We start from the raw sequence: 21,587 nt of genomic DNA, 5'->3' as shown, positions 1-21,587 counted from the left end.
CTTTCCTGTGGGCGCGCCGCCCTGGCGCGCAGTATTTGCGTATTTCCGGAGCCCAATGTGCGACCGCGTCCTGCCTTAGGTGGCTTCTCCTCTTGTGGTCCTCAGAATTCTCAGTTCGGGTGTTTGGAAGTGCCTCCTTTTTGACCCTACGCCATGGGAGTGACTTGGTAGGACTGCAAGGGCTTCTGTGGGGCGGAGCTTCGGGTCGTGAAGGCGCCTGTAAGCCTGTCGTGGCCCCGGGAGGGAGATCGGGATCGAATTTCTCGGGTCCTCGCGGGCTGACAAAGATGTCCTCAGGTCGTGTGGAGCAAGGGACACCGTGTGGTGCTTCTTCTTTCCCAGACGTATCCCTTTTGGCAAAGAGAGTGCTTCGTCCCGAGAGCCTGCCAGGAGTTGTGCCTTATTTTTCTTGGCACTTCTTCCTGTCCGTGAGGGCATAGTACTGTTGGGAGTAGAACCCAAAAGTTGCATACAGGGTTTTGGATTAGGAATTGTTTGCAGGCAGGGATAAAAAACGGCGCGAGGAGAAAATGCCTTTTACATTTTGCTTGCAATTATAGCAGCCTGGCTTTAATTTGGACACTTTAAGATATTGGGTCTAGCGTCAGGAGGAGGGGAAAAGGAGCTTTGGGGATTTGGAGATCGGAGTTCAGGGCCATTAACTATTCAGGAATCACTTCCTAAATGTTTGAGTTAGCTTTGATTATTGACTTTTTATCTTAAATGTGTTTTAAATCTCACTTGGAAAAAGAGAGGTGGTTGGTAACGCCTGGACACTGCTTTTCTTTCTTTTTTTTTATTTTTGGTTTTTCGAGACAGGGTTCCTCTGTAGCTTTGGAGCCTGTCCTGGAACTAGCTCTTCTAGACCAGGGCGACCTCGAATTCACAGAGCTCTGCCTGCTTCTGTCTCCTGAGTGCTGGACACTGGGCACTAATTAATACTAGGTCTCAGCACTTAAAAAAATCTTGGCAGTGGTGTGCACCTTCCCAATTAGAGAGGCCTGGAGGCCAGGGTACGTGAAGTGAGGAGCAGCAGGGTTGTGCTGTGAAAGTTACCTGTGGGAAGTTCTTCAGATAGCCCAGGCTCTTGCATGCTTTTTAGTGACTATATATGCCCACAGTTGATGCCTGAAGCCTTATCTCAACCTCATCACACTGTAAATAGTGCCTGTCTACAATGAACATAGAAATCTCAGCCGACTCACTGAGCCCTAGAATCCCACCATGCTTTATCTTTATGTTTAATGGGCCATATAGGCCAGGCTGCTCTGTAGCTTCTGATTATTTGCCTCTGACTGCTGCATCCTGGGATTACAGGAGTGTGCCACCAATGCCTGCCCACCTTGGGTTCATTGTACAGAGAAGGGAGTCCCTGGGAAAAAGGTTCCCTGCCTACTAGTATCACCTCAGCTTTCTCAGGATCCCAGAATTTCTGTCACAGGGTCACTTTAGCAAGTCTCTTCTGTTTCATATATTCCTTACTGGTGCTTTTTTCATAAAGAGATAAGTTTTTAGTAACAGTAAGGTTCTCCCTTAATAGATTTATCTGATCGATTGGAAAGGAAGACAGGGTTTTTAAAACATAGTAGTTTGGGGAAAATTTTGATTTTATGAACAGTTAATACCATCTGTGTCATTGTTCATGTTCATAGGTCTCAACCAAGTGTGTGCCTGTAATTCCAGTACATAGGTGAGCAGCAGCAGGATTGCTAAAAGTGGGAGGTTAGCGGGGCTAATGTAGTGAATTTCAGATCAGCAATGGCTGCAATGTGAGTTCGCAGTCTCCAGCAGTCTCTTTAAAAATATTTTAGCAGATTGCTACCTTGCCAGTCATTGTGACTCATGTCTTTAATCCCAGTATTCAGGTAGCAGAGGAAGGTAGATTTCTGAGTTAAAGACCAGCTTGAACTTGGTCTACAAATCGAATTCCAGGACAGCTGGGGTACACAAAGCAACCCTGTCCCGGGAAACCAAATAAATAAATAAATAAAATTTAATGAGTATTAGTAGATCATGACATCACTAGAGGCAGTGTAGGAGAGTGGGAGGCAGAGGTAGGTGGATCTCTGTGAGTTTGAGGGCAGCCTGGTCTTTGGAGCGAGTTCAATGACAGTTGGGTTACACAGAGACACCCTGTCTCAAAAAAAAAAAAAAAAAAGAAAGAAAGAAAGAAAGAAAGGAAAACCAAAACCAAATCAAACAAAACAAAACACTCACAGATGCAGAGCCCAGTTGCAGGACTTTGAATCTCATCTATACTATCCATTAACTGTACGACCTTGTGCAGACTGTTTAGCCTTTATAGTGCAGTTTCTCCAGTTGCAGTAAGTTGATGTAGGACAGAACCTTTCCGGGGGGGCCATTGGAAGATCAGTCACTCCATCTGAAGGGCCACACCTTTGATCCCAGCACGTGGGAGGCAGATTTCTGCGAATTGGAGGCCAGCCTGGTCTACATAGTGAGTTCCAGGACAGCCAGAGCTACATAGTGAGACCTTGTCTCCAAAAAGAAAAGAAAGAATAAAAATCATCTGAAGGCTCACAGGTCTTACACATAGCTGGTGCTTGACAATAATTGCCTACCACTCCATGGGGAAGCCACCATAAGGTGGAAACCTGGAAAATAGTTGCAGTTCTTGAAAAAACTGTTGGGTATCTTTTTCTAGACTTAACTCTTGGGGGCTGCTTCTCACTTTTAGTGCTGGTAAATGGAACTCTGTGATAGTTCTGTCCACAGTGTCCAGAACAGTAGCCGCCAGCCTCCTGTGGGTCAGGACCTGACAAAAGCAACTTGTGACAGAGTTTATTTTGACTCACTGTTTGAGCCAAAAGAATATGAGGTGGCTAGTTACATTGTGTCTGTAGTCGGGGGTGGGGGGTGGGGGTGGGGGATGTCCTGCTCAGCTCTTTTTTCCACATCTCAGTTAAATACAGACTCTCATAGACGTGGTCGGGAGTTTAAGAAATAGATCAGAGTTAGTGTTGTCTAACGTAGCTCCTAGCCCTGTTGAACTGTGACCTGTCTGGAAATGAGTGACTGAGCCAGAGCCCATATGTCTCTGGACGTTGCTGACTTGTTCTGTTTTTCAGTGTGTCCCAGATGCCTGTGGCTGAGGGCAAGAGCGTCCAGCAGACGGTGGAGCTCCTCACCAGGAAATTGGAGATGCTTGGGGCAGAGAAACAAGGGACATTTTGTGTGGACTGTGAGACTTACCACACAGCTGCCTCTACCCTGGGCAGCCAAGGTCAGTAGATGGCTGTGAGCAGATGGTGGACCGTCCACACACATTGATATTTATTGGCATCTATTTGCGGTGCTCAGATTGCAGTTTGAACCTACTTGTTTGTTTAGTTAAAATTTTGTTTTTATTTTTAGGTGTGTGTGTGCGCGCGCGTGGCTGCTTGAGAGCATGTGCACTTGTGCTCCTGCGTGTGCATATTTACACATGAATGCAGGTGCCTGCAGAGGCTAGTGCTGTCGGATTCCTTAGAGTTAGAGTTACAGGTGGTTATGAGCCACCTGATACGGGTACTGGGGACTGAACTTGGATTCAAGGCCATCTTGGGCTAGAGAATGAGAACCTTTCTTGGGAAACAAAAGTTGTCTACAACAACCAGAAGTACTTTCTTCACTAAAGAATAGGGTTGGGGCTGAGGTGATGGCTCATTAGTTGAGAGCACTGGCGGTTACTCTAGAGAACCCAGGTTTGATTCCTGGCATCCACATGACAGCTCACAGTCATTTAAACTTCAGTTCTAGGGGATCCGATGCCCAGTGCCTTCTATGGGCGTCTGATGTAAGTGGTGCACTGACATACATGAAAGCAAAAACCGTTGTATACATAAAATATTGCAGAACAGCGTCCCAAGAGCTGATGCTATAGTGGTAGAGCACATGCCAAGCATGTGTATAAAGCCCTGGTTTTCATCCCCAACAGTCCCCCTTGCTACTCAAAGTCCTTAGTTGATTTTTAAAAGTTCAAGGCAGTGCAGCTTCATGTAGTATGAATCAGATATGTGTAGCTTTTTTTCGGAACCCGTCCTGGAACTAGCTCTTATAGACCAGGCTGGCCTTGAACTCACAGAGATCTACCTGCCTCTGCCTCCCAAGTGCTGGGATTGGAGGCGTGGCGCCGCCACTGCCCGGCTGTAGCATGATTAATAAAAACCCAGAGACAGATATTGGGGTTCAACCTGAAGGTCAGAAAAGCAAAACAGCCAGCCACTGACTTTTACCTCTAACTCAGTCTGAAGTGACGATCCTGCCTCCAGAAATATCAGAGTGAGACTGTTTCTGAGAGCTGTCTCCTTCTGTTTTATATTCCTCTCTAGTAGTGGGATTAAAGGCGTACACCACTACTGCCTGTTTCTATGGCAAACTAGTCTGACTACTGGGACTAAAGGTGTGTGTCACCATTGCCTGGTCTGTCAGGCTGACCAGTGGGGCTTTTTCACTCTCTGGTCTTCAGGCATGCTTTATTTAACATCACTGCAACAGTATGTAAACCTGAGAACAGAATAAGATCAATTTTGAGTGGCTCTGAGGGATGACATGCTATTAACTGGATTTGTTTTTGTTTTTCAAGACAAGGCTTTAACTGGATTGTAAAAGAGTTGGAAGGTGTGAATTGGCAATACCGACAGAAGGGATGGGTGCTGGAGATTCAGTGCAGAGCCTGCTAAATTCAGCAGGGGGCAGCAGAGAGGCCAGTGAAGTACAGGGAAGGCCCTGAACTCCCCTACTCCCACCATCTTTCCCTCTTTCCATTACTTACTTTTTAAACAAAATCTTGGTTTTACTTTATTTATCTTATGTTTTTAAACAGGGTCTCACTATGTAGCTCTGGCTGTTCTGGAACTCACTACGTAGACCAGGGTGGACTTAAAATTAGAGATTTGCTTGCTCTGCCTCCCAAGTGCTGAGATTAAAGAAGTACACCATATACCTAGCTTTATTTTATTTTATTTATGTAGATGGGTGCTCATGGAGACCAGAAGGGAGCATTGGATGGATCCCTTGGAGCTGAAGTTGCAGGCACTTGTGGATAGCCCAGTTGGGATCTGAACTCTAGCCCTCTGACAGAACAGTAAAGGATCAGAACCACTGAGCCATCTTGATAGCTTCTTGTTACACTCTTATCTCTGCTAGAATTCCATCTTTTCTGCCCTGTGAGTGGAAATCCTTCCACATCCTCCTTCAAGTCCTCTTTTTCCTTTGATCTTTTCTTATGCTGACATCTTAGATTTCTGGTCCCTTTCAAGTAATCACTCTTTTTAAAATTTTCCTTTATATTAGTGAATTAGTTAGGTCTTTTGGGATTAGGTTTTCTGTGGCTCAAGCTAGCTGTGGCATTGCTTTGTAGCTGATGCCTTTGTGTTTCTGCTCCTCCTGCTTCTGCATCTCTAGTGCTAGGATCGCCAATGCACATCACCACATTCAGTTTATGTGGTGCTGAGATTAGAATCCAGGTCTTCACGCATACACACTAGGCAAGGACTATCATTACCAGATCCTTTTTGTTTGTTTGTTTGTTTAGTTAGTGTTTGTGTGTGCGTGTGCATGTGCATATGCACACATATGTGTGCATGGTTGTGTTTTGCCATGGCATGTGTATGAAGTTCAGAAACAGCTTTCTGACTCTTACCATGTGGATCCCAGGGATCAGACTCAATTTATCAGGCCCAGAAGCAGGCACCTTTACCTGCTGACCCATCGCTAGCCCTTGTGTGTGTGTGTGTGTGTGTGTATGTGTGTGTGTGTGTATGGTTTTTGTGTTTTGTTTTGTTTTGGTGTATGTGGGTGTAAGAGCTTGTGCAGGCCCACACCTGTGAAGGCTAGAGAAGGGCGTTGGATGTGGGATGGTTTCTTCTGTCACTGCCTGAATACCTGGAGACAGGACCCCTCACCATGGATAACTAACTGGCCAGTGGATCTCAGGATCCATCTCTCTCTGCTCCCAATGCTGGGATAATAGGCATATGCAACCTTGCAGGTTTTTTACCTGGGTGCTGGGGATTAGCATTTAGGCCCTCACTAAGCTATCTTCCGAACTCCCGTTTTTAAAAGTAGATCTTTGCATCTATTTATATTTTTATTTCATGCGTCTGTACATGCACCCTAACAAGGAAATAAAAGTCAGGACAACATGCAGACATTGGTACTCTCTTATCATCATATGGGCCCCAGAGATCTTGTTGTCAGTCTTGACAGCAAGAACTTTAACCTACTGAGGTATCTTCCCGGCCCTGTTTATCTTTTTCCGACAGGGTCTTGCTGTGTAGCCCAGCCTGATCTGAAACTTGAGGCAATTGTACTGCCTAAGGCTCTTGAGTACCCATGAACTACCATATAGCGTTTATTTAGAGACTAGCTCTCCTTTCGTGGCTCTCCCCACCCCAGTTTCAACCTTCCCAGTGCTAGGATTACAGGCTTGAGTCACTTTAGTTTTCTATTGTTGGCTCCTGACCTTTTTTTTTTTTTTAAATAGTCTTGTTTTTTGTTTGTTTTTGCTAGGGGCAGATTGTAGCAGGTAAAGGTGCTTGCTACTGAGTCCGACACTCATGTTTTATCCCCAGAACTACATGGTAGAAGGAGAGAAAAGACTCTCCCAAGTACCCTCCTCTCAATCATACACATCCAGTGACCCATGGGTGCCCATGCCCCACAATGTAAATTAAAAATAAAAGACTTCGGGGGTGGCTAGGGAGATGGCTTCATTGGTAAGCTTCTTGCCTTGTAAGCATGAGAGTTTGAGTTTGAATGCTTAGAACTCACTTTAAAAGTTGGATGCAAGCCAGGTATGGTGGTACATACCTTTAATCTCATTCGAGGCTATCTTAGAAAACAAAAAAATCCCAGAACTGGGGAGGGAGAGACAAGAGGACGATCCAAGGTTTGCTGGCCTGATAGTCTTGCTCTAGGTTCAGTGAGAGGCCGTAACTCAAAAAATAAGATGGTAGCCCCATACTCGTGTACATATAGATAGCACTAATTGGACTTAGTGCATTCTTTTTTTTTAAATATATATTTATTTATTATGTATACAATATTCTGTCTGCGTGTATGCCTTCAGGTCAGAAGAGGGCACCAGACCTCATTACAGATGGTTGTGAGCCACCATGTGGTTGCTGGGAATTGAACTCAGGACCTTTGGAAGAGCAGGCAATGCCCTTAACTGCTGAGCCATCTCTCCAGCCCGACTTAGTGCATTCTTAAGGAGAAAATAGGGAAGGACATGAAAAAGGAGGAGCAGCAGAGTTTCAAGATGGATGCTTTTAAATGTATAGCAGGTATTTCAGATTGTGGGCCTCTGTTCTCTCTTGTAGTATATTTTGGTTTTAGTGTTTTACTTCTTCCAAGTCCTATATAACCAAATATATTCATAACTCTCCCTCCTTGGAGAAAGTCTGTAGAAGACCAGGTAAGAAAGCTCAGCAGGTATAGGCACATGAGGCCAAGTCTGATGACCTGAGTTTGATCCTCAGGACACATAGGATGAAAATGGGTAATTGGTATCCTAGGGTGGTCCTTTAACCTCCACTTGAGTGCTATGATTTGCGCACATACAGTGGCACACATAAATAAATGTCTGGGGGTGGGGAAAAGAGTTTAGAGCAGGGTGGTGGCGCACGCCTCCAATCCCAGCACTGGGAGGCAGAGGCAGGGGAATCTCTGAGTTCGAGGCCAGACTGGTCTATGTAGAGTTTCAGACTTTCTAGAGACACGTCTTTGAAGAGAAAGCATCTAGAAAACCAGTAGAATCAGCGAGTGGGCTGAGGCTGTTCAGTGGAGAGCACTAGCCTAGCATGTACAAGACTCTGGGATCTGTGTCTAGCAGCACAAAATGAGCAACAAGAAAATCAAGCCAGCTTTGGTGGTACACTCTCATAATTCCATCATTAGGGAGTTAGTCACATTCCAGACCTTCCTGAGTTATGTAGCAAGACCATGTTTTAAACAACCAAACCAAGATGAGTGGAGGTGGCACATCCCAGCAGTTTTGAGGCAGAGGCAGGGGAATCTCTGAGTTCAAGGCCAGCCTGGTCTACAGAGCTAGTTCCAATAGTTCCAGGATAGCCAAGGCCACACAGAAAAACCCTGTCTCAAAAAACAACAATAACGGGGGGGAGGGGGGGGATGGAGAGATGGCACAGCCATTAAGAGTGCTGCTCTTCCAGAGCACCCAGCACCTACTTGGCAGCTCACACTTGTGACTCCAGTTTCAGGGCTTCTGACACCCTCATACTTATAGGCAAAACACCAATAAACATAAAATAAAAATAAATTTAAAAAAAGAATGACGAGAAAACACCAAACCAAAGCCAACCAACTAAAAAACAGTAACAATGAGAAAACTCATTTGTTAGATTGGAAAGGGGCTTCAGAGTCCAGCTTGAGCTCCTCTGTGGTGTGCTTGCTTTCCTAGTTGTCTCCACTGACGTTTGCAAACATTGCCCTCACTTTCAGGAGGCACCGCTGGCTTTGTAAGGCAGCTCAGCCTGACTGAAGTTCACAGTCACCCTATTCCAAAGCCTCTGTGAGAGCATTTAGATGTCAGATGAGGCACGAGCTGAGGTCCAGAGAGGTATGCCAGATGTTGCTGCTTCTGTTTTACTTTTAAGTTTGAGCTTCTGGGGCTGGAGGTTAAGGCTAGGCCAGTACCTATTGCCAAGCCACACCACCAGTCCTTAGGTTTTTGTTTTTGGGTTTTGTTTTGTTTTGTTTTTAATTTGAGACAAGGTTTCTCTGTAGCTTTGGAGTCTGTCCTGGAACTAGCTCTTGTAGACCAGGCTGGCCTTCTCTGCCTCCTAAGTGCTGGGATTAAAGGCATGCGCCACCAACGCCCATCTTCAATCCTTAGTTTTACTTATTACAGATGAGAACATAGAAGAGAGTTTCTGTATGGTTTACTAATCATGATAAAGTAACCATCTGCAAGCTCACCACCCAGCTGCTCTCAGCACTCTGAGAGTCCCCTGGTGTTCTTCAGGTGTATTTAGCCCCTGTTATCTGGCCGGCTTTTCCAGTTACCTGGTTTCTCTGGAAAAGGTAGCATTTAAGGATCCTTTCCCTTTTCAGACTGCCAGGGTACCAACTACCAGCTGGCCTTGTTTGGTGCACTTGACCTGTCCTGGGATTTGTTGATAAAAGTCCTGATCATGAGTGGGCCATCTGTCCCTTGCAGGCCAGGCCGGGAAGCTGATGTACGTGATGCATAACTCTGAGTACCCCCTGAGCTGCTTTGCCCTCTTTGAGAATGGCCCTTGCCTTAGTGCTGACACCAACTTCGATGTGCTCATGGTGAAGCTCAAGGGCTTTTTCCAGAGTGCTAAGGCCAGCAAGATTGAGACCCGGGGTACTCGCTACCAATATTGTGACTTCCTGGTGAAGGTGGGCACCGTCACAATGGGGCCCAGTGCCCGTGGCATCTCTGTGGAGGTAAGACCTTGGTGAAGGGCAAACAGAATATGCTGTGGCTGCACAGTAAGGGCTCTGGAAGTTTTCCAAGCCCTACGTAGTTCAGATGGACTCTTTAGTATCTCTCCTGCCTCTATTACAGGGATCTTTTGTTTGGGGCATGGGGGGGGGCAGATTTATGTCTCAGGCTTTGAACTTACTATGTAGCCAAGGATGATAAATTTATGATCCTCCTGCTTCTACCCCCATTCCCTGAGATTCCATGATATACTACTACAGCAGCTTTTTTCTTATGGTATTTATTTATTTATTTAAGGCAGTCTCATTTGGCTTGAACTCTAATTCTTGTGCCTTTACCTCCTGAGTGGTGGGATTGCAAGTATATTTCGCCATGCTTGGTTTGTGTAGGTGCAATACTGGCCTTTGTGCTCCTGAAAGAGAGAGAGAGAGAGAGAGAGAGAGAGAGAGAGAGAGAGAGAGAGAGAGAGAGAGAGACTTAGTCTATAGTTTAGCCTGGTCTTGAACTCATGCAATCCTTTTATCTCAGCCTACAAAGTACTGGGATTAGAGGAGTGAGCCACCATTCTTGTTTCTCTAAGGATTTTTTAGATTTGTTTTTTATTTTTTGTGTGTGGGTATTTCGCTTGTGTGTGTGTCTGTGCACCACATATGTGTAGTGCCCACGGAGACCAGAAGAGAGCATCTGATTGTTGCCCTGGAGTTGGAGTCAAAGACTTAAAGTTGCCAGGCACCATGTGGGTGCTGGGAACCAACCCCAGTCCCAAGAGCAACAAACAAGTGATCTGAACTGCTGAGCCATCTCCCTAGCATCTTGCTAGGCTTCTTTTTTATCTTTTCTTTAGCCATTCAATCTCTAGCCTAGACTTGAAGTGGATTTACGTCTAGTAAAAAGCTTCGAGAGGCTCTCCTGCTGGAAAACTGAAGGCAGAATCAAGGAAAGCAGAGGAATAAGGATATGGATAGGCACCAACCACCTTTCCCAAGAAGAGCTGGAACAGACAGTTTTCTGAGGGGTGTTTGGGGGTGGGATGTCAGCCACATGCCTGTATACCCCTCCTTAGGATGTTTTATGAGAGGTCTCCAGAGCTGTGGAACAAAACTGTCCCTTTTGGCACCTGTCAGTTTTCATAGTGGACAAGAATATGCATATGAAATGCCTTCATCTAGGTTTTTATTTTAAAACAAATGACTACATTTGTTTATTGTGGATGTAGTGTACATATGCACAGCATGTGTGTGGAGATCAGAGCAATCAGTTCTTTCGTCCTACCATGCAGGTCCTGGGGATTGAACTCAGGTTATCAGCATCTTTATTGTCTGATTGCCTTCATCTTTGAACCTAAGTATATCGGTATTGAAAGTGGCATATGGAGAGTATAGTGAAGGTTCACAGCCCCTCATGTGTCCGGCATTAACTGAGATTTAAAAAACAAAACAAGACAGAAGCTTGTAGGCCTATCTTTTGAAATGTATCATTTAGTAGGCAAGCAAAGCTGGAACACACTTTTTTGAAGCTAGTTAAGAAATACCAGCTGGGCAATGGTGGCTCATGTCTTTAATCTCAGCACTCAGAAACCCTGTCTCTGAAAAGCCAAAAAAGAAAAACAAGAAAGAAATATCCTGAAAGGTATTTGGCTCAGGGACTGAGGCTGTTGGATGCCGGTAGTTGTGCCATTCCTGTAGAGCAGTATAGAGAATAAGGGACCCTGAGCACATAGAGGCCAGCTTGGCTGCATAGCTAGTTCAAGGCCAACATGAGTTGCACAGTTAGATCCTGTCACAAAAATAAAAACCAGAGGGAACTGAGTCTGGGGAGTGTCCCAGTAGAAAAGAGGACCCTAGTGGCAGTTTCTTTTCAGGACCCTCCAGGGCCAAGATTCTTTAGTCTTGTCAATTTGTGACTTTCAGCGGTGACAGTGGCAGGAGGAGGGAGAGAAGCAAGCCTCATCCTCGTCCTTACCCTTGCTGTCTGTTCTTCTGTCCCAGGTGGAGTATGGCCCTTGTGTGGTGGCTAGTGACTGCTGGAGCCTCCTGCTTGAGTTCCTACAGAGTTTTCTAGGTAGCCACACACCAGGGGCCCCCACAGTATTTGGGAACAGACACGATGCTGTGTATGGACCAGCAGATACCATGGTACAGTACATGGAACTCTTCAACAAGATCCGAAAACAGCAGCAAGTGCCAGTGGCTGGGATCCGTTAGTGACTGACAGCTGTCTACCTGCTGAGCTGTCACCTGGGTACTGCCCAGGAGGAGCAGGGTCCTAAGCCTCTGGCCTCAGCTGGTTTCCAGCTGTAGCTTGAGTTCTGGGTCTCTGAACTCCCCTCCTGACCCCATCACAGCTGTTTTTTACTTCATCCCTTAACTGGATTTGGCTTGTCCTCAGCAATGGTAATTGTGAAGGATGGAAAAACTTGGGCCTTTCTGCTGTGGGGTAAAGGTAGGACAGGGTTGTTCTTGCCAGCCCTGAAGGTGAAACTAGTATTTGTCCCCAGATCCTGAGGGTTTGGTATCGGCCACACTGCTGTTTGTGGCTGTGCTGGATGGAATCCCCGCTCTCCCCTTTTGCTTGATGACATGGCTGGCCTCTCCTGGAGATGGATGGGTGGCATGACTGTATTGCTCTTGCTTTCTGACCTGTTGGCTGCAGTGATTTGAGAACAGAACTGAGTCTGCTCAAGTTGATTTCATCCTTTGAACTATTTACAGTTTCCCTTTCTGTTTTGAATAGTGTGACCCTATAGGCTAAGTTGGTGTAGCAAAACCAAAGCACGGGGCTCTTACTGCACATTTTTTTCTTACCTAATAGCTCAGAGGCAGTCAGTTCCACAGGGCAGAAGTAACTCTAGGATTAGCACAATTAGGTTTCTTATGACTTATTGTTTGGTCACTGCAATACTGGTTTGCTTACCACAGGATCTAAGTACACTCATTAGCTCCATATTCATTTCTAGAAGAGAGAGAGAGAGAGAGAGAGAGAGAGAGAGAGGAGAGAGAGAGGAGAGAAGGGTGGTTTTCTTCCAGCATTGCTCAGATCTCTACAGACATGCTTTCCTGACACTCAGCACTGCTTTGTTTAGGGTCATCTGTTGTGCTTCACAAGTTGTCTTCTTGTCACACTCGAATGTGCCTTGAAATTATTGAAATTATTGACACTGTTGCTCACCTCCCTCTTACCTGCTACAGAAACAGTTAACCAGGCTAGTAGCTGAGATACAGTAGATAGGCTTGGCAAAATTGCTAATATACAAAGTGTAGAGTGTCCTTGAGAAGTCTGTGCTCAGAGGACAGCTAAGCAGACTTTCCAGAACATGTTTCGGCAGCAGCTGTGAGGCACTGTTCATGTGTGCCCTAGCATTGACTGGCAGGGAAGCTCAGCATCCCTTCCTGGCTGTAGGATCTGTTATCCACATCGGTTACTGTTACTTCTTGCTTTTGTTGTTAATGTTTGTTATTTTTGCACTTTAAAAAATGAGTGTGTTTTAGATATCACAATAAAATCTACAAATATTACGTTTGGCCTTTTGTTTGGTCTTGTTGCAGTGTATCTACTTTGTACTTTATATAGGTTGCTTCAAATACTTTGTGGATGACACAATGTGCAGGCAGAATTTTGAATGTACGTGCTAGTGAAAACACAGATGTTAAATGCGGTAAACATGGACTCTTGGCTCCTACATAAGAAGGGGCTCAGTTTCTAAAAGATAAAGAGAAGTGTACCCAGTCAACATCTTCATTTTGGTGGGTTTTTTTTTTTTTTTTTTAAGATTTTGTTTTTAATGTGTGTGTGTGTGTGTGTGTATGTGTATGTGTGTATGCACACACAGTACCATGGGGGGCCAGAAGAAGGCATCAGATTTCCTGGATATGATGTTAGAGGCAAATTTAGGAGCTGGGAATTGAGTCAGGTTTTCTGTAAGACCGGTAGGCACGCTCAACTACTAGGCTGTCCATTTGGTTCTTTTCCATTTGTGCTCACATTTGACTGGCTTTAAAACTAGTTACATGAGCTCAAGCTTGAAGAATGGCCAGCCACACAGGTACTTTGCTTCGTCCTTGTCAATTAATGGAAGCACAACACTGAAGCAGTCTGGCTAAGCAAGCACCTGATAACGGAGCCGGTGATGGCTCTGCTGGCAGAAACACTGGAACTGAACTATGTATGACTGCTGGGAAAGCCTGTATGTCACCTGGCTTTCATGTGCAAGTCTGGATGGGGCTTCTTAGAATACTGTAGGACACAGTTGTCATCACATTCTTGAAGGTTCAAGTTGCAATAACGTTAGGATTATTTGTATAAATTTAAGGGAAAAGGACACGATTATCATCATTTTATATATACTTGAATCTGGGACTACTGATTTGGCCGGGATGGTTGGCTAGCTGCTGAGATTGCACATGTATTCCTTTTCACTTGCTTGTTAGCTGGGTTCTGGGGATTGAACTTGGGTTCTCAAGTGCCATGCAAGCACTTTACTGACAGATTTTCTTGCATTCCATTTCATTTTCCAACATAGCCATCCCAGGTCCTATTATATAGCACAGTCTAACTTAAAATATGTAAAAAATTGTGGAGTGTGTGTGTGTGTTTGAGAGAGAAAGAGAGAAAGAGAAAGCGAGTGAGCATGTGCTTGGTTGTGTGCATTTAGGTGCAGTGCCTGAGGAAGCCAGAAGAGGGCATTGGATCCCCTGGAGCTAGAGTTATATGCAGTTGTGAGCCTCTTGACATGGATACTGGGAATTGCACTGGATTCTTCTTCAAGAGAAGTATACACTCTTAATCCCTGAGCCATTTCTCTATCTGTACATTGGCCCATTTTTAAGGGTAATATAAATTATTCTGAACTTTCTTTAGAGTCCATTAAACAGAGAATTTAGCCCAGCACAACTTTAATCCCAGTACTCAGGAGGCAGAGACAGGAGGAACTCTGTGAGTTTGAGACTAGTCTGGTCTACATAGTGAGCTCCAGGACAGCCAGGACTACACAGACACTGTCTTAAAAAAACAAAAATAAATAAGATACCTGCAAGATGGCTTGGCAGGTAAAGGCATTTGCCACCAAAGAGAACCAACTCTGTAAACATGCTGACTTTCACAGGTGCAGGTGCTGTATGCCATGTGTGTACTTGCCACTAACATATGCACACACTCGTGCACACATACACACACGCACGCACGCACGCACACACTAAATACTTAAAAAGGAAAATTTGGAGGGTACATTTATGTTGTCCAGGTTGTCCTGGAGCTGAATTTAACAGTGGGGATCTGTGTAGGAAAGGCAAGGCTCGGGTTGTGACAGATGTGCTGGGCTGCCAGTTAAAGGGATGAGAATGCTGGTTTAGGAAGACAGCTGGCTGGAGCTAGCTGTAGTACTAGGCTTAACATAATCACATTTGCTCTTTGGGTTGTAGCTGTATAGCGGGATTGTAGAGATTTTGAAAAGGAAATAAATATGTGCTTTGTGAACACAAAGGTACTGTCTCTGGATTCTCTTTTCTTTGTTAATTTTATGTTTTGTCTGCATATATGTGTGTACACCACATGCATGCCTGGTTTGCAAAGGGACCAGAAGAGGGCAGAGTTACAGATGGTTGTGAGCACCATTGTGGTGCTAGAATCAAAGCCCAGTCCTCTGCAAGAGCAGTCAGTGCTCTTAACCACTGAGCCATCTTCCCAGCCTGTCTCTGGATCGTTTTAATAGTTCTGATGTTGATGATGGATTAGGATGTTTATGATGGAAAGTTAGACTGATGTGGGATTCCTCTCTGTATACTATGAATGTTTTATTACCGTTGGTTAATAAAGAAGCTACTTTGGCACGGCAGAATATAGCTAGGTGGGCCCCCGACTTCGGGATCAGGCAGGCTGAGGAAACCCGGTCCATGTGAATCAGCAGGACAGAGAATACTTCAAACTACATTCAACACTGAGGCACATGAGGCTGATACAAAAGTTGAAGGGCTAGCCTGGGTTACAGAACAAGAACCTATCTCCCAAAAGAGACTGGAAGAAAGGTGGGAGGTTGTGGAATCATTGCTTAAGCAGGGTAAATTCACTTGATACAAAGAATGTTCTGCATTAGACTATGAAAGCTGTCAGAGAGATGGTGTGTTATACAGCCTTCTTCGTAAGACAGTCTTACTGGGTACCTCTGGCTTCCTGGAACTGGCTATGTATGCAAGGCACACCTCAAACTTGGATCCATTGTGAGTGCTGGGATTAACTGTGGGCCAGCATGTCTGGCTGATGTTATTGTTCTCTTTTGGTTGTTAGAGACAAGGGATTCCCCTGTGGCCCAGACGATTATATCCTATAGACCAGCCTTCAGTCCGCTGTGATCTCCTGCTTCACCCTCCTAAAAGAAATGGGCAAATGAGCAGTTGTGCAGATCATCTGTGAACTATATATAATATGTAATAGATCTTTTATTTATTTTGAGAATCGCTTTATTGTTAGATTTTGAGACAAAGACCAGTCTGTAGCCCAGGCTTGTTTAGAACACAGTGTGTACTCCAGGCTAGCCTCCAATCTGAGGTGATCTTCCCAGCCTCACCCCTCCAAAATAAATAAGTAAATATAAAATTTGGGGGTTTGCTTGGGTTTTTGATTTTTTTTGAAACCATCTCATCACTTACCTAGATTGGTCTTGTATTCTCTGTGGACCTGAGTATGACCTTGAACTCCTGTGTGTTGGAATCCTAGGTGTGTTGCCACCACACCTGAGGCCTGTCTACTTAGAATAGCTTTTAGTGTTTAACCTGAGATTTAAGTGAAACAGTTGTTTTTGTATCGTGCCATGAAAGAACACTTGGATGCTACTTCAGTTTCTTGTAATTTGTGCTTTTGTGGTAAGTCACCAGCAGTTGTATTCGTTTTTTTTTTTTTTTTTCCAAGACAGGTGACAACCCTGTCTGTCCTGTAACTCACTTTGTAGACCAAGCTGGCCTCGAAGTCAGAGAGATCCATCCTCCTGAATGCCACCCAACGTTCTTTTTAAAATATTTTTAAAGTTGCATTTACTTATTTGTATGTGGGCACACACATGTAACTGTGAGAGGACCACATCTGGGAATTATTTCTCCTTCATGTAGTCCCTGAATCAAATCCAGATTGTGAGGCTTGGCGGTAAGTGTTTATAGGCTGAACCATCTTGCCAGCATCAGCCTTAAATCACATTTGTGTGTGTGTGTTTGTGTTGTGTTTATTGTGTGGAACCTCACACAGTAGGACAACTTGCAAAAACCTGTGCTCTTCTTTCATGTGCATCCAGGGTGTGGAACTGGAAAGGCAGGCTTAGCAGCAAGAGCTTACCCACTGAGCCGGCATGTTTCTCCCTTGCTGCTCTGTCTTTATCATCAGTCCAATGACATTCCCACAACAAAGACCACTTACTTCTTTTTTATAAGATTTATTTATTATGTATACAGTGTTCTGCCTGCATGACAAAAGAGGGCACCAGATCTCATTATAGATGGTTGTGAGCCACCATGTGGTTGCTGGGAATTAAACTCACAGCTTCTGGAAGAGCAGCCAGTGCTCTTAACTTCTGAGCCATCTCTCCAGCCTCCAGATTACTTTCAATATTATTTTAAAACTAGTTTGTGTCTCAGAGAACCTCTGAATGGATGGATCCCCGGCAGCAGACTTGGAGCACCACGGGTGTGACGTGTGCTGACAGTGTTTTCCTCCTAGCTAATCTGAGCACATAACTTCCTCAAGTTTTAAGTGGCTTCCAGATTTCTCACTCAGAAAAGCACTTTGTTAGAAAATATTGAATAAGATGCTTAACTGTCTTCAAGAAGTTTTTGGGAACTGGGGAAAGAGAACAAAAGACAGCTTTTAAAATGTTTATTATTACATCCACTTAAGGTAAGAGTTACAACTTAGAATCCCATAAAGAGAACTGTTAAAGGTGACATGGCCTCCACTATGGAATTGAACCTAGGGCCTCAATCCTCACCCAGGAGGCTCTTGTCACACAAAACTGTCCCTGAATCCACCATGCAGTCTATAGAATCTAAGAACTCAATGCCATCCTCTTGTCTCTGCCTCCTGATTGATTTGATTACCACGTCTGGCTTTATTTTTTTTTAATTTTTGCCATTTTTACTTATTACATATTTACAGAAGTAAAGCCTTGAACCACTGTAGCATATAATATACATCTCTTTTTGTTTTTCTTTTGTTTTTCAGTTTTAGAGACAGGGTTTCTTTGCAGTTTTGGAGCCTGCCCTCGAACTCGCTCTGTGGACCAGGATGGCCTTGAGAGCTCCACCTGTTTCTGCCTCCCACGTGCTGGGATTAAAGGTGTTTGCACCACCCGGCTTCTCTTTGTTTTTCTTAAACTAAAAATGTTTTTGCCTGCCTTAGCCTTGTCTTGGGTGTTGTAACACTGTATCTTCTTTGGAGTGATCCTCTCCCACAAGGTTGGTCAGGACAATGCCCAGGACCATTTTGTGAGCTTACCTACTTTGTGAGCGAGTCTTTCCTTTCTGTTTCAGAATGGATTTCATCCTTCTTGGAAGTCCTTAGGGCTACCGCCACCTCGGTCTGATTTATTTCCTAGGCCCCATTTGGGGTGCAACGATCTTTTCCTTCTCCTGTTGAAGAGGATTTTCATAAAACAACTGAATCGCGCCTCGACCATCAGTGGCGAAAGTTCACACGTGTGTGCTTGTCTGGGCGCCAAGAGTAACTTTTGCAAACGCTGCCTCCGGGAAACTCCATGGTTCGCTGGTTGCCACTGCACCGTAAAGAAAACAACAAAACCAAAAAGCTAGCAGGAGTGAAAAAGGCCTCTTTGGAGCGGTGAGACATATTAAAGGTGAGCCGCATAGTAAACGAACTCGTGCAGAATTCCTTTACTGATCTCGTAGACGAAGGGCTGGGAAGAAGGGGGTGGTGCTCGGCAGAAGCCTGGCCCTTTAAGGAGGAGGGCCAGACACTAGACTCTGCACCTTTAAGAGTCTCTTTGTCTAGAAATCTTCTGTACCCTCTTGTGACTCAACCAAACTTTGCCGGCGATTCTCCCACGCCGCTCCGCGCCTGCCCTCTCACACCGACCGGCCGTCGGCCGCCTAGTCGTGGCTGACCCGAAACTTGGTGCCCCCGACGCGAACCCGCGGAGAGGGTGTAGAGGCCGGGGGTCGCGGCCAGGAGGCGCGCCGTTGGCGCAATGCGGGGCCCTGGGGGCGGGGCTATAGTAGGCGGACCAATGAGCGATAGGGGGTGTGGCCTGCTCGCTTGTCTCGCGCCCTGGTGACAGCTCGCGCGTGCTGATGATGGCGGTAAATATAGGGGGGGGCTTGGGGAGGGGGCGGAGGGCCGGCGGAGCGGCCCGGGGGGCGTGGGGGTCCGCGGTGGCTGGGAACCCGCGCAGACATTCGGAGGCGGGGACACCCGGCCCCGGCATGCCGGCCCTCCCCTTTTAAAGGAAAGGAAAAAAAAATCCCCTCTCATACCGGGTGAGGGGCGACAAAGGCGGCGCGCGCCTGGCGGGCGGGAGGAGCGGCGGCAGGGGGCGGGACCGCGACGCCGGCGGTCCAGGGGCGCCCGGGGCGGGGACGACGGGCGGCGACAGCGAAGGCGCGAGCCCCGGCGCGCGGGCGCTGCGTTTTGGCGGGGTGGGCGACGTCTGGGTTCTGAGGTGAAATCCTTGAGGGGAGAGAGGAGAAGGCAGGCTGCTGGGGGAGCGGTTGCTGAGTATAAGATGAGGAGAATTAGGAGAAAGGGTTAGAAGCCGGGGAGAGGAGTGAAAAAGAAACCCGGGCTGGCCCCGGGATGAGGTTAGGAAGCCTGGGGCTGGGAAGAGGGATCCGGGGTCAGGGCTAGGAGCAGGGGGGTCTACAAGGGGGCAAGGCTTGGCAGGTGGGTGGGGTTGGGGTGAGGGGTACCAGGGCCAGAAGAGTTGCACGGAAAAACAAGGAGCAGGACCGGGTAATAGTTGGGAGTAAGGGAGAGAGAGTGATTAAGAGCCAGACGTGACAAGGGTGTGAACTAGTGCCGAGCCAGGGATGAACTGAAGGGCTGGGATCAGCTGGGGTAGGATCGACAAGGTGTCGGTCAATAGCCGGGTGATGGGTGTAAATTCTGCAAAGTGAGGGAGGCAGAAGGAGACCTGGATTACAACCAGGTGGAGTCAGAAATCGGAGCGTTAGTGAAAGGACGAAAGGAAAGCGAGCTTAGAGCTGGGCGTTAATAGGACACTTGAGGGAGAAAAAGAAAAGCTGAGCGGACGCTAGAAGCACGGTTTTAGGAGTGATGGTGCTCTGGGACAGGGAACCTGGGGACATTGGAGGGCTTCAGCAAGGACTGGCTGAAAAACAGCCTGAGAAGATGAGCAAGGAAGAGATGGGCCCTGGAATTTAGAGGATGGAATGGGGAGTAAGGAACGAGAAACGAGATTAAGGGAAGCCGGGAGAGTCCTGATGGGTGTCGAACTGGGGTGGTTGCACAGGAGTGGGAGCTGAATGCTCATTTTGCTCTGAGGTGCCCCAGAAGGTCTGGAAGGGGCAGGGCACAAATGCTGTTAGTGAAGAATCCAGTGTAGGGGCCTTTGGTGCAGAAGATAAGGAACCATGGTGAGTGAAAGGGGCCCTCAAAACAAGGGTAAAACCTAGGGGCCCAGGTGGGGTGCAGCACAGGAGTTCTTTGTTAAGAGAAATGTGTACTGAAATTGTGACTCCTTTTGTCCCTAAAAGTAGGAAATTCCAGAACCCTTTTCTCTCTTCAAGGAGTCTTGGATCCAGTTTCCATCTTTCATTGCTTGAAAATCCACTCTCTTGGCCACTTTGAAAAGATGGAACCCATTTTTACTTGATTTTGTTCTTGTGTAATAGAAAAATAGCAGCCTTTGGTGCTTAAGACCTTGTAATTTTACTACCGTGCTAAAGGGTAAAGGGCTATGTTGATTTCCAATGTGCCTGTGTGCTGGGGTAGTTAGGGTGGGTCTCATCACAGCGTTTTCTTTCCACTGAAGAGTGAACCACTGCGATAGAGACAGACAGGACTCTTGTTGTTTTCATTGTTCACCCAGATTTCTCCTTAGTTGTCTTCAGGGGCTCAAGAATAAGGAGAAACCATTCAGGGAAAGGTGAATAACCAACCAGAGAACTGTGCTAGGGCGGATGGAGTTCCTAAGCTGCTCTCAGCTTTGTGTAGAACATTTTTGTAGAGTTGCTTACTCCTCAGTTTTGCAGACTGTGAGAAAGAAAGGTGGAGTGGGGAGTTGTGGAGAGCTTTAGAGCTGTGGACTCATCTTTCAGATTACATAATGCATTTATGAATGTCTCTTATGAAAAACTTTTGTAAGGTAAGATTGCCATCCCTCTGCCTGCTGTATTTTATGATTGTGACTAGAAAGGGCATATTAATATTTAGAGCCTTTTGGTTTTTAAGACTTATTTTAAATTAAAATATTTACATTTACTTATTTATATGTATGTGGGGCACATGTGGTTGGAGACAACTTGCAGAAGTTGGTTCTTTACATCATGGGGGTACTGGGGATTGAACTCAGATTGTCTGTCTTGGCAGCAAACTCCTTTACCCAATAAGCCATCTCCCTTGCCCTACAAGACCATTTTGGAGATTAAAAGGAAGATTAGAATTTTGGGGCAAAATTTAGTTTATTCTTTCTTCGTAGAAGTTTTTAATGATTTTCATTCTAAAATGTTTACATTTCGCTAAGAATATTGATGAATATTTACTTTGCATTTGATAGTGTGAAAGACAGTGTATGATTTCCTATAAGAGGGACAGAGGGTACAACTATTCTTGAGAATCTTGTTTGAAATTTAAAATTATGTATATGGGTGCTCTGTTTGCATGCATGTATATCTGTGCCTGCAGAGGGACACTGCAGAAGAGGGAATCAGATCCCCAGGAACTGGAGCTACAGACAGTTGTGAGCTGTGTGGGTTCTTGGTCTTCTGGGAAGATCAGTCAGTGCTCTTAACCACTGAGCCGTCTTTCTAGTGTTGAGTTTATTTCATTGGTGTACATTCAGAGCCACAGTGATGCCTTTTCTCCCTGAAGTCCTGTAGAGGTTGCAAGTGTTGCTGATGGTGGAGCACTTGTCTCTCATGTGCAAGGGCTTGAGTTGGCCCTCAGCTTGGCAAGCCAGACTGCAAACCTCAACAACCCT

At 45.8% G+C, this 21,587-nt stretch overlaps 2 protein-coding genes across 11 annotated transcripts in view; both read left to right on the top strand.

Annotated features, from left to right (window-relative positions):
• Positions 1 to 15: 15 nt before the first annotated feature.
• Positions 16 to 12,951, top strand: Med20 (mediator complex subunit 20). Of its 2 annotated transcripts, XM_048445412.3 has the most exons (5): positions 52 to 167; positions 1,653 to 1,690; positions 3,090 to 3,244; positions 9,185 to 9,438; positions 11,425 to 12,951. In XM_048445412.3, exons 3-5 carry the CDS (start codon positions 3,100 to 3,102, stop codon positions 11,638 to 11,640), a joined length of 615 nt encoding a protein of 204 aa, XP_048301369.1. In that variant the 5' UTR covers positions 52 to 167; positions 1,653 to 1,690; positions 3,090 to 3,099; the 3' UTR covers positions 11,641 to 12,951. The 2 variants fall into 2 exon arrangements, with proteins under 2 accessions (XP_048301367.1, XP_048301369.1); XM_048445410.3 differs by lacking the exon at positions 1,653 to 1,690 and having other exon boundaries at positions 16 to 167.
• Positions 12,952 to 18,127: 5,176 nt separating this feature from the next.
• Positions 18,128 to 21,587, top strand: part of Usp49 (ubiquitin specific peptidase 49) — a 65,643-nt gene continuing 62,183 nt past the window's right edge. For 5 of the 9 annotated variants that reach the window (XM_048445383.3, XM_085679255.2, XM_085679254.2 and 2 more), the window contains exon 1: positions 18,128 to 18,266. The gene's annotated coding sequence lies outside the window, so the exon portion shown is untranslated. Of the gene's footprint in view, positions 18,267 to 18,658; positions 18,730 to 18,827; positions 18,907 to 19,341; positions 20,023 to 21,587 lie in introns of those variants that run through there. The other 4 variants (XM_048445379.3, XM_048445377.3, XM_048445382.3 and 1 more) reach the window with 3 other exon arrangements.

Source organism: Myodes glareolus, chromosome 18 (genome assembly GCF_982192425.1).
Source record: "Myodes glareolus chromosome 18, mMyoGla1.1, whole genome shotgun sequence".
Lineage (NCBI taxonomy): Eukaryota > Metazoa > Chordata > Mammalia > Rodentia > Cricetidae > Myodes > Myodes glareolus.
The sequence above is the reverse complement of the archived record's forward strand: the minus strand, read 5'-3'. Positions and strand labels throughout refer to the sequence as shown.

What these genes read in the sequence shown, in the direction of transcription:
- Med20 (XM_048445410.3), top strand. An exon ending in CTCTACCCTGGGCAGCCAAG is followed by an intron (nt 3,245 to 9,184) that starts GTCAGTAGATGG and finishes TGTCCCTTGCAG; the next exon opens with GCCAGGCCGGGAAGCTGATG. An exon ending in CCCGTGGCATCTCTGTGGAG is followed by an intron (nt 9,439 to 11,424) that starts GTAAGACCTTGG and finishes CTTCTGTCCCAG; the next exon opens with GTGGAGTATGGCCCTTGTGT.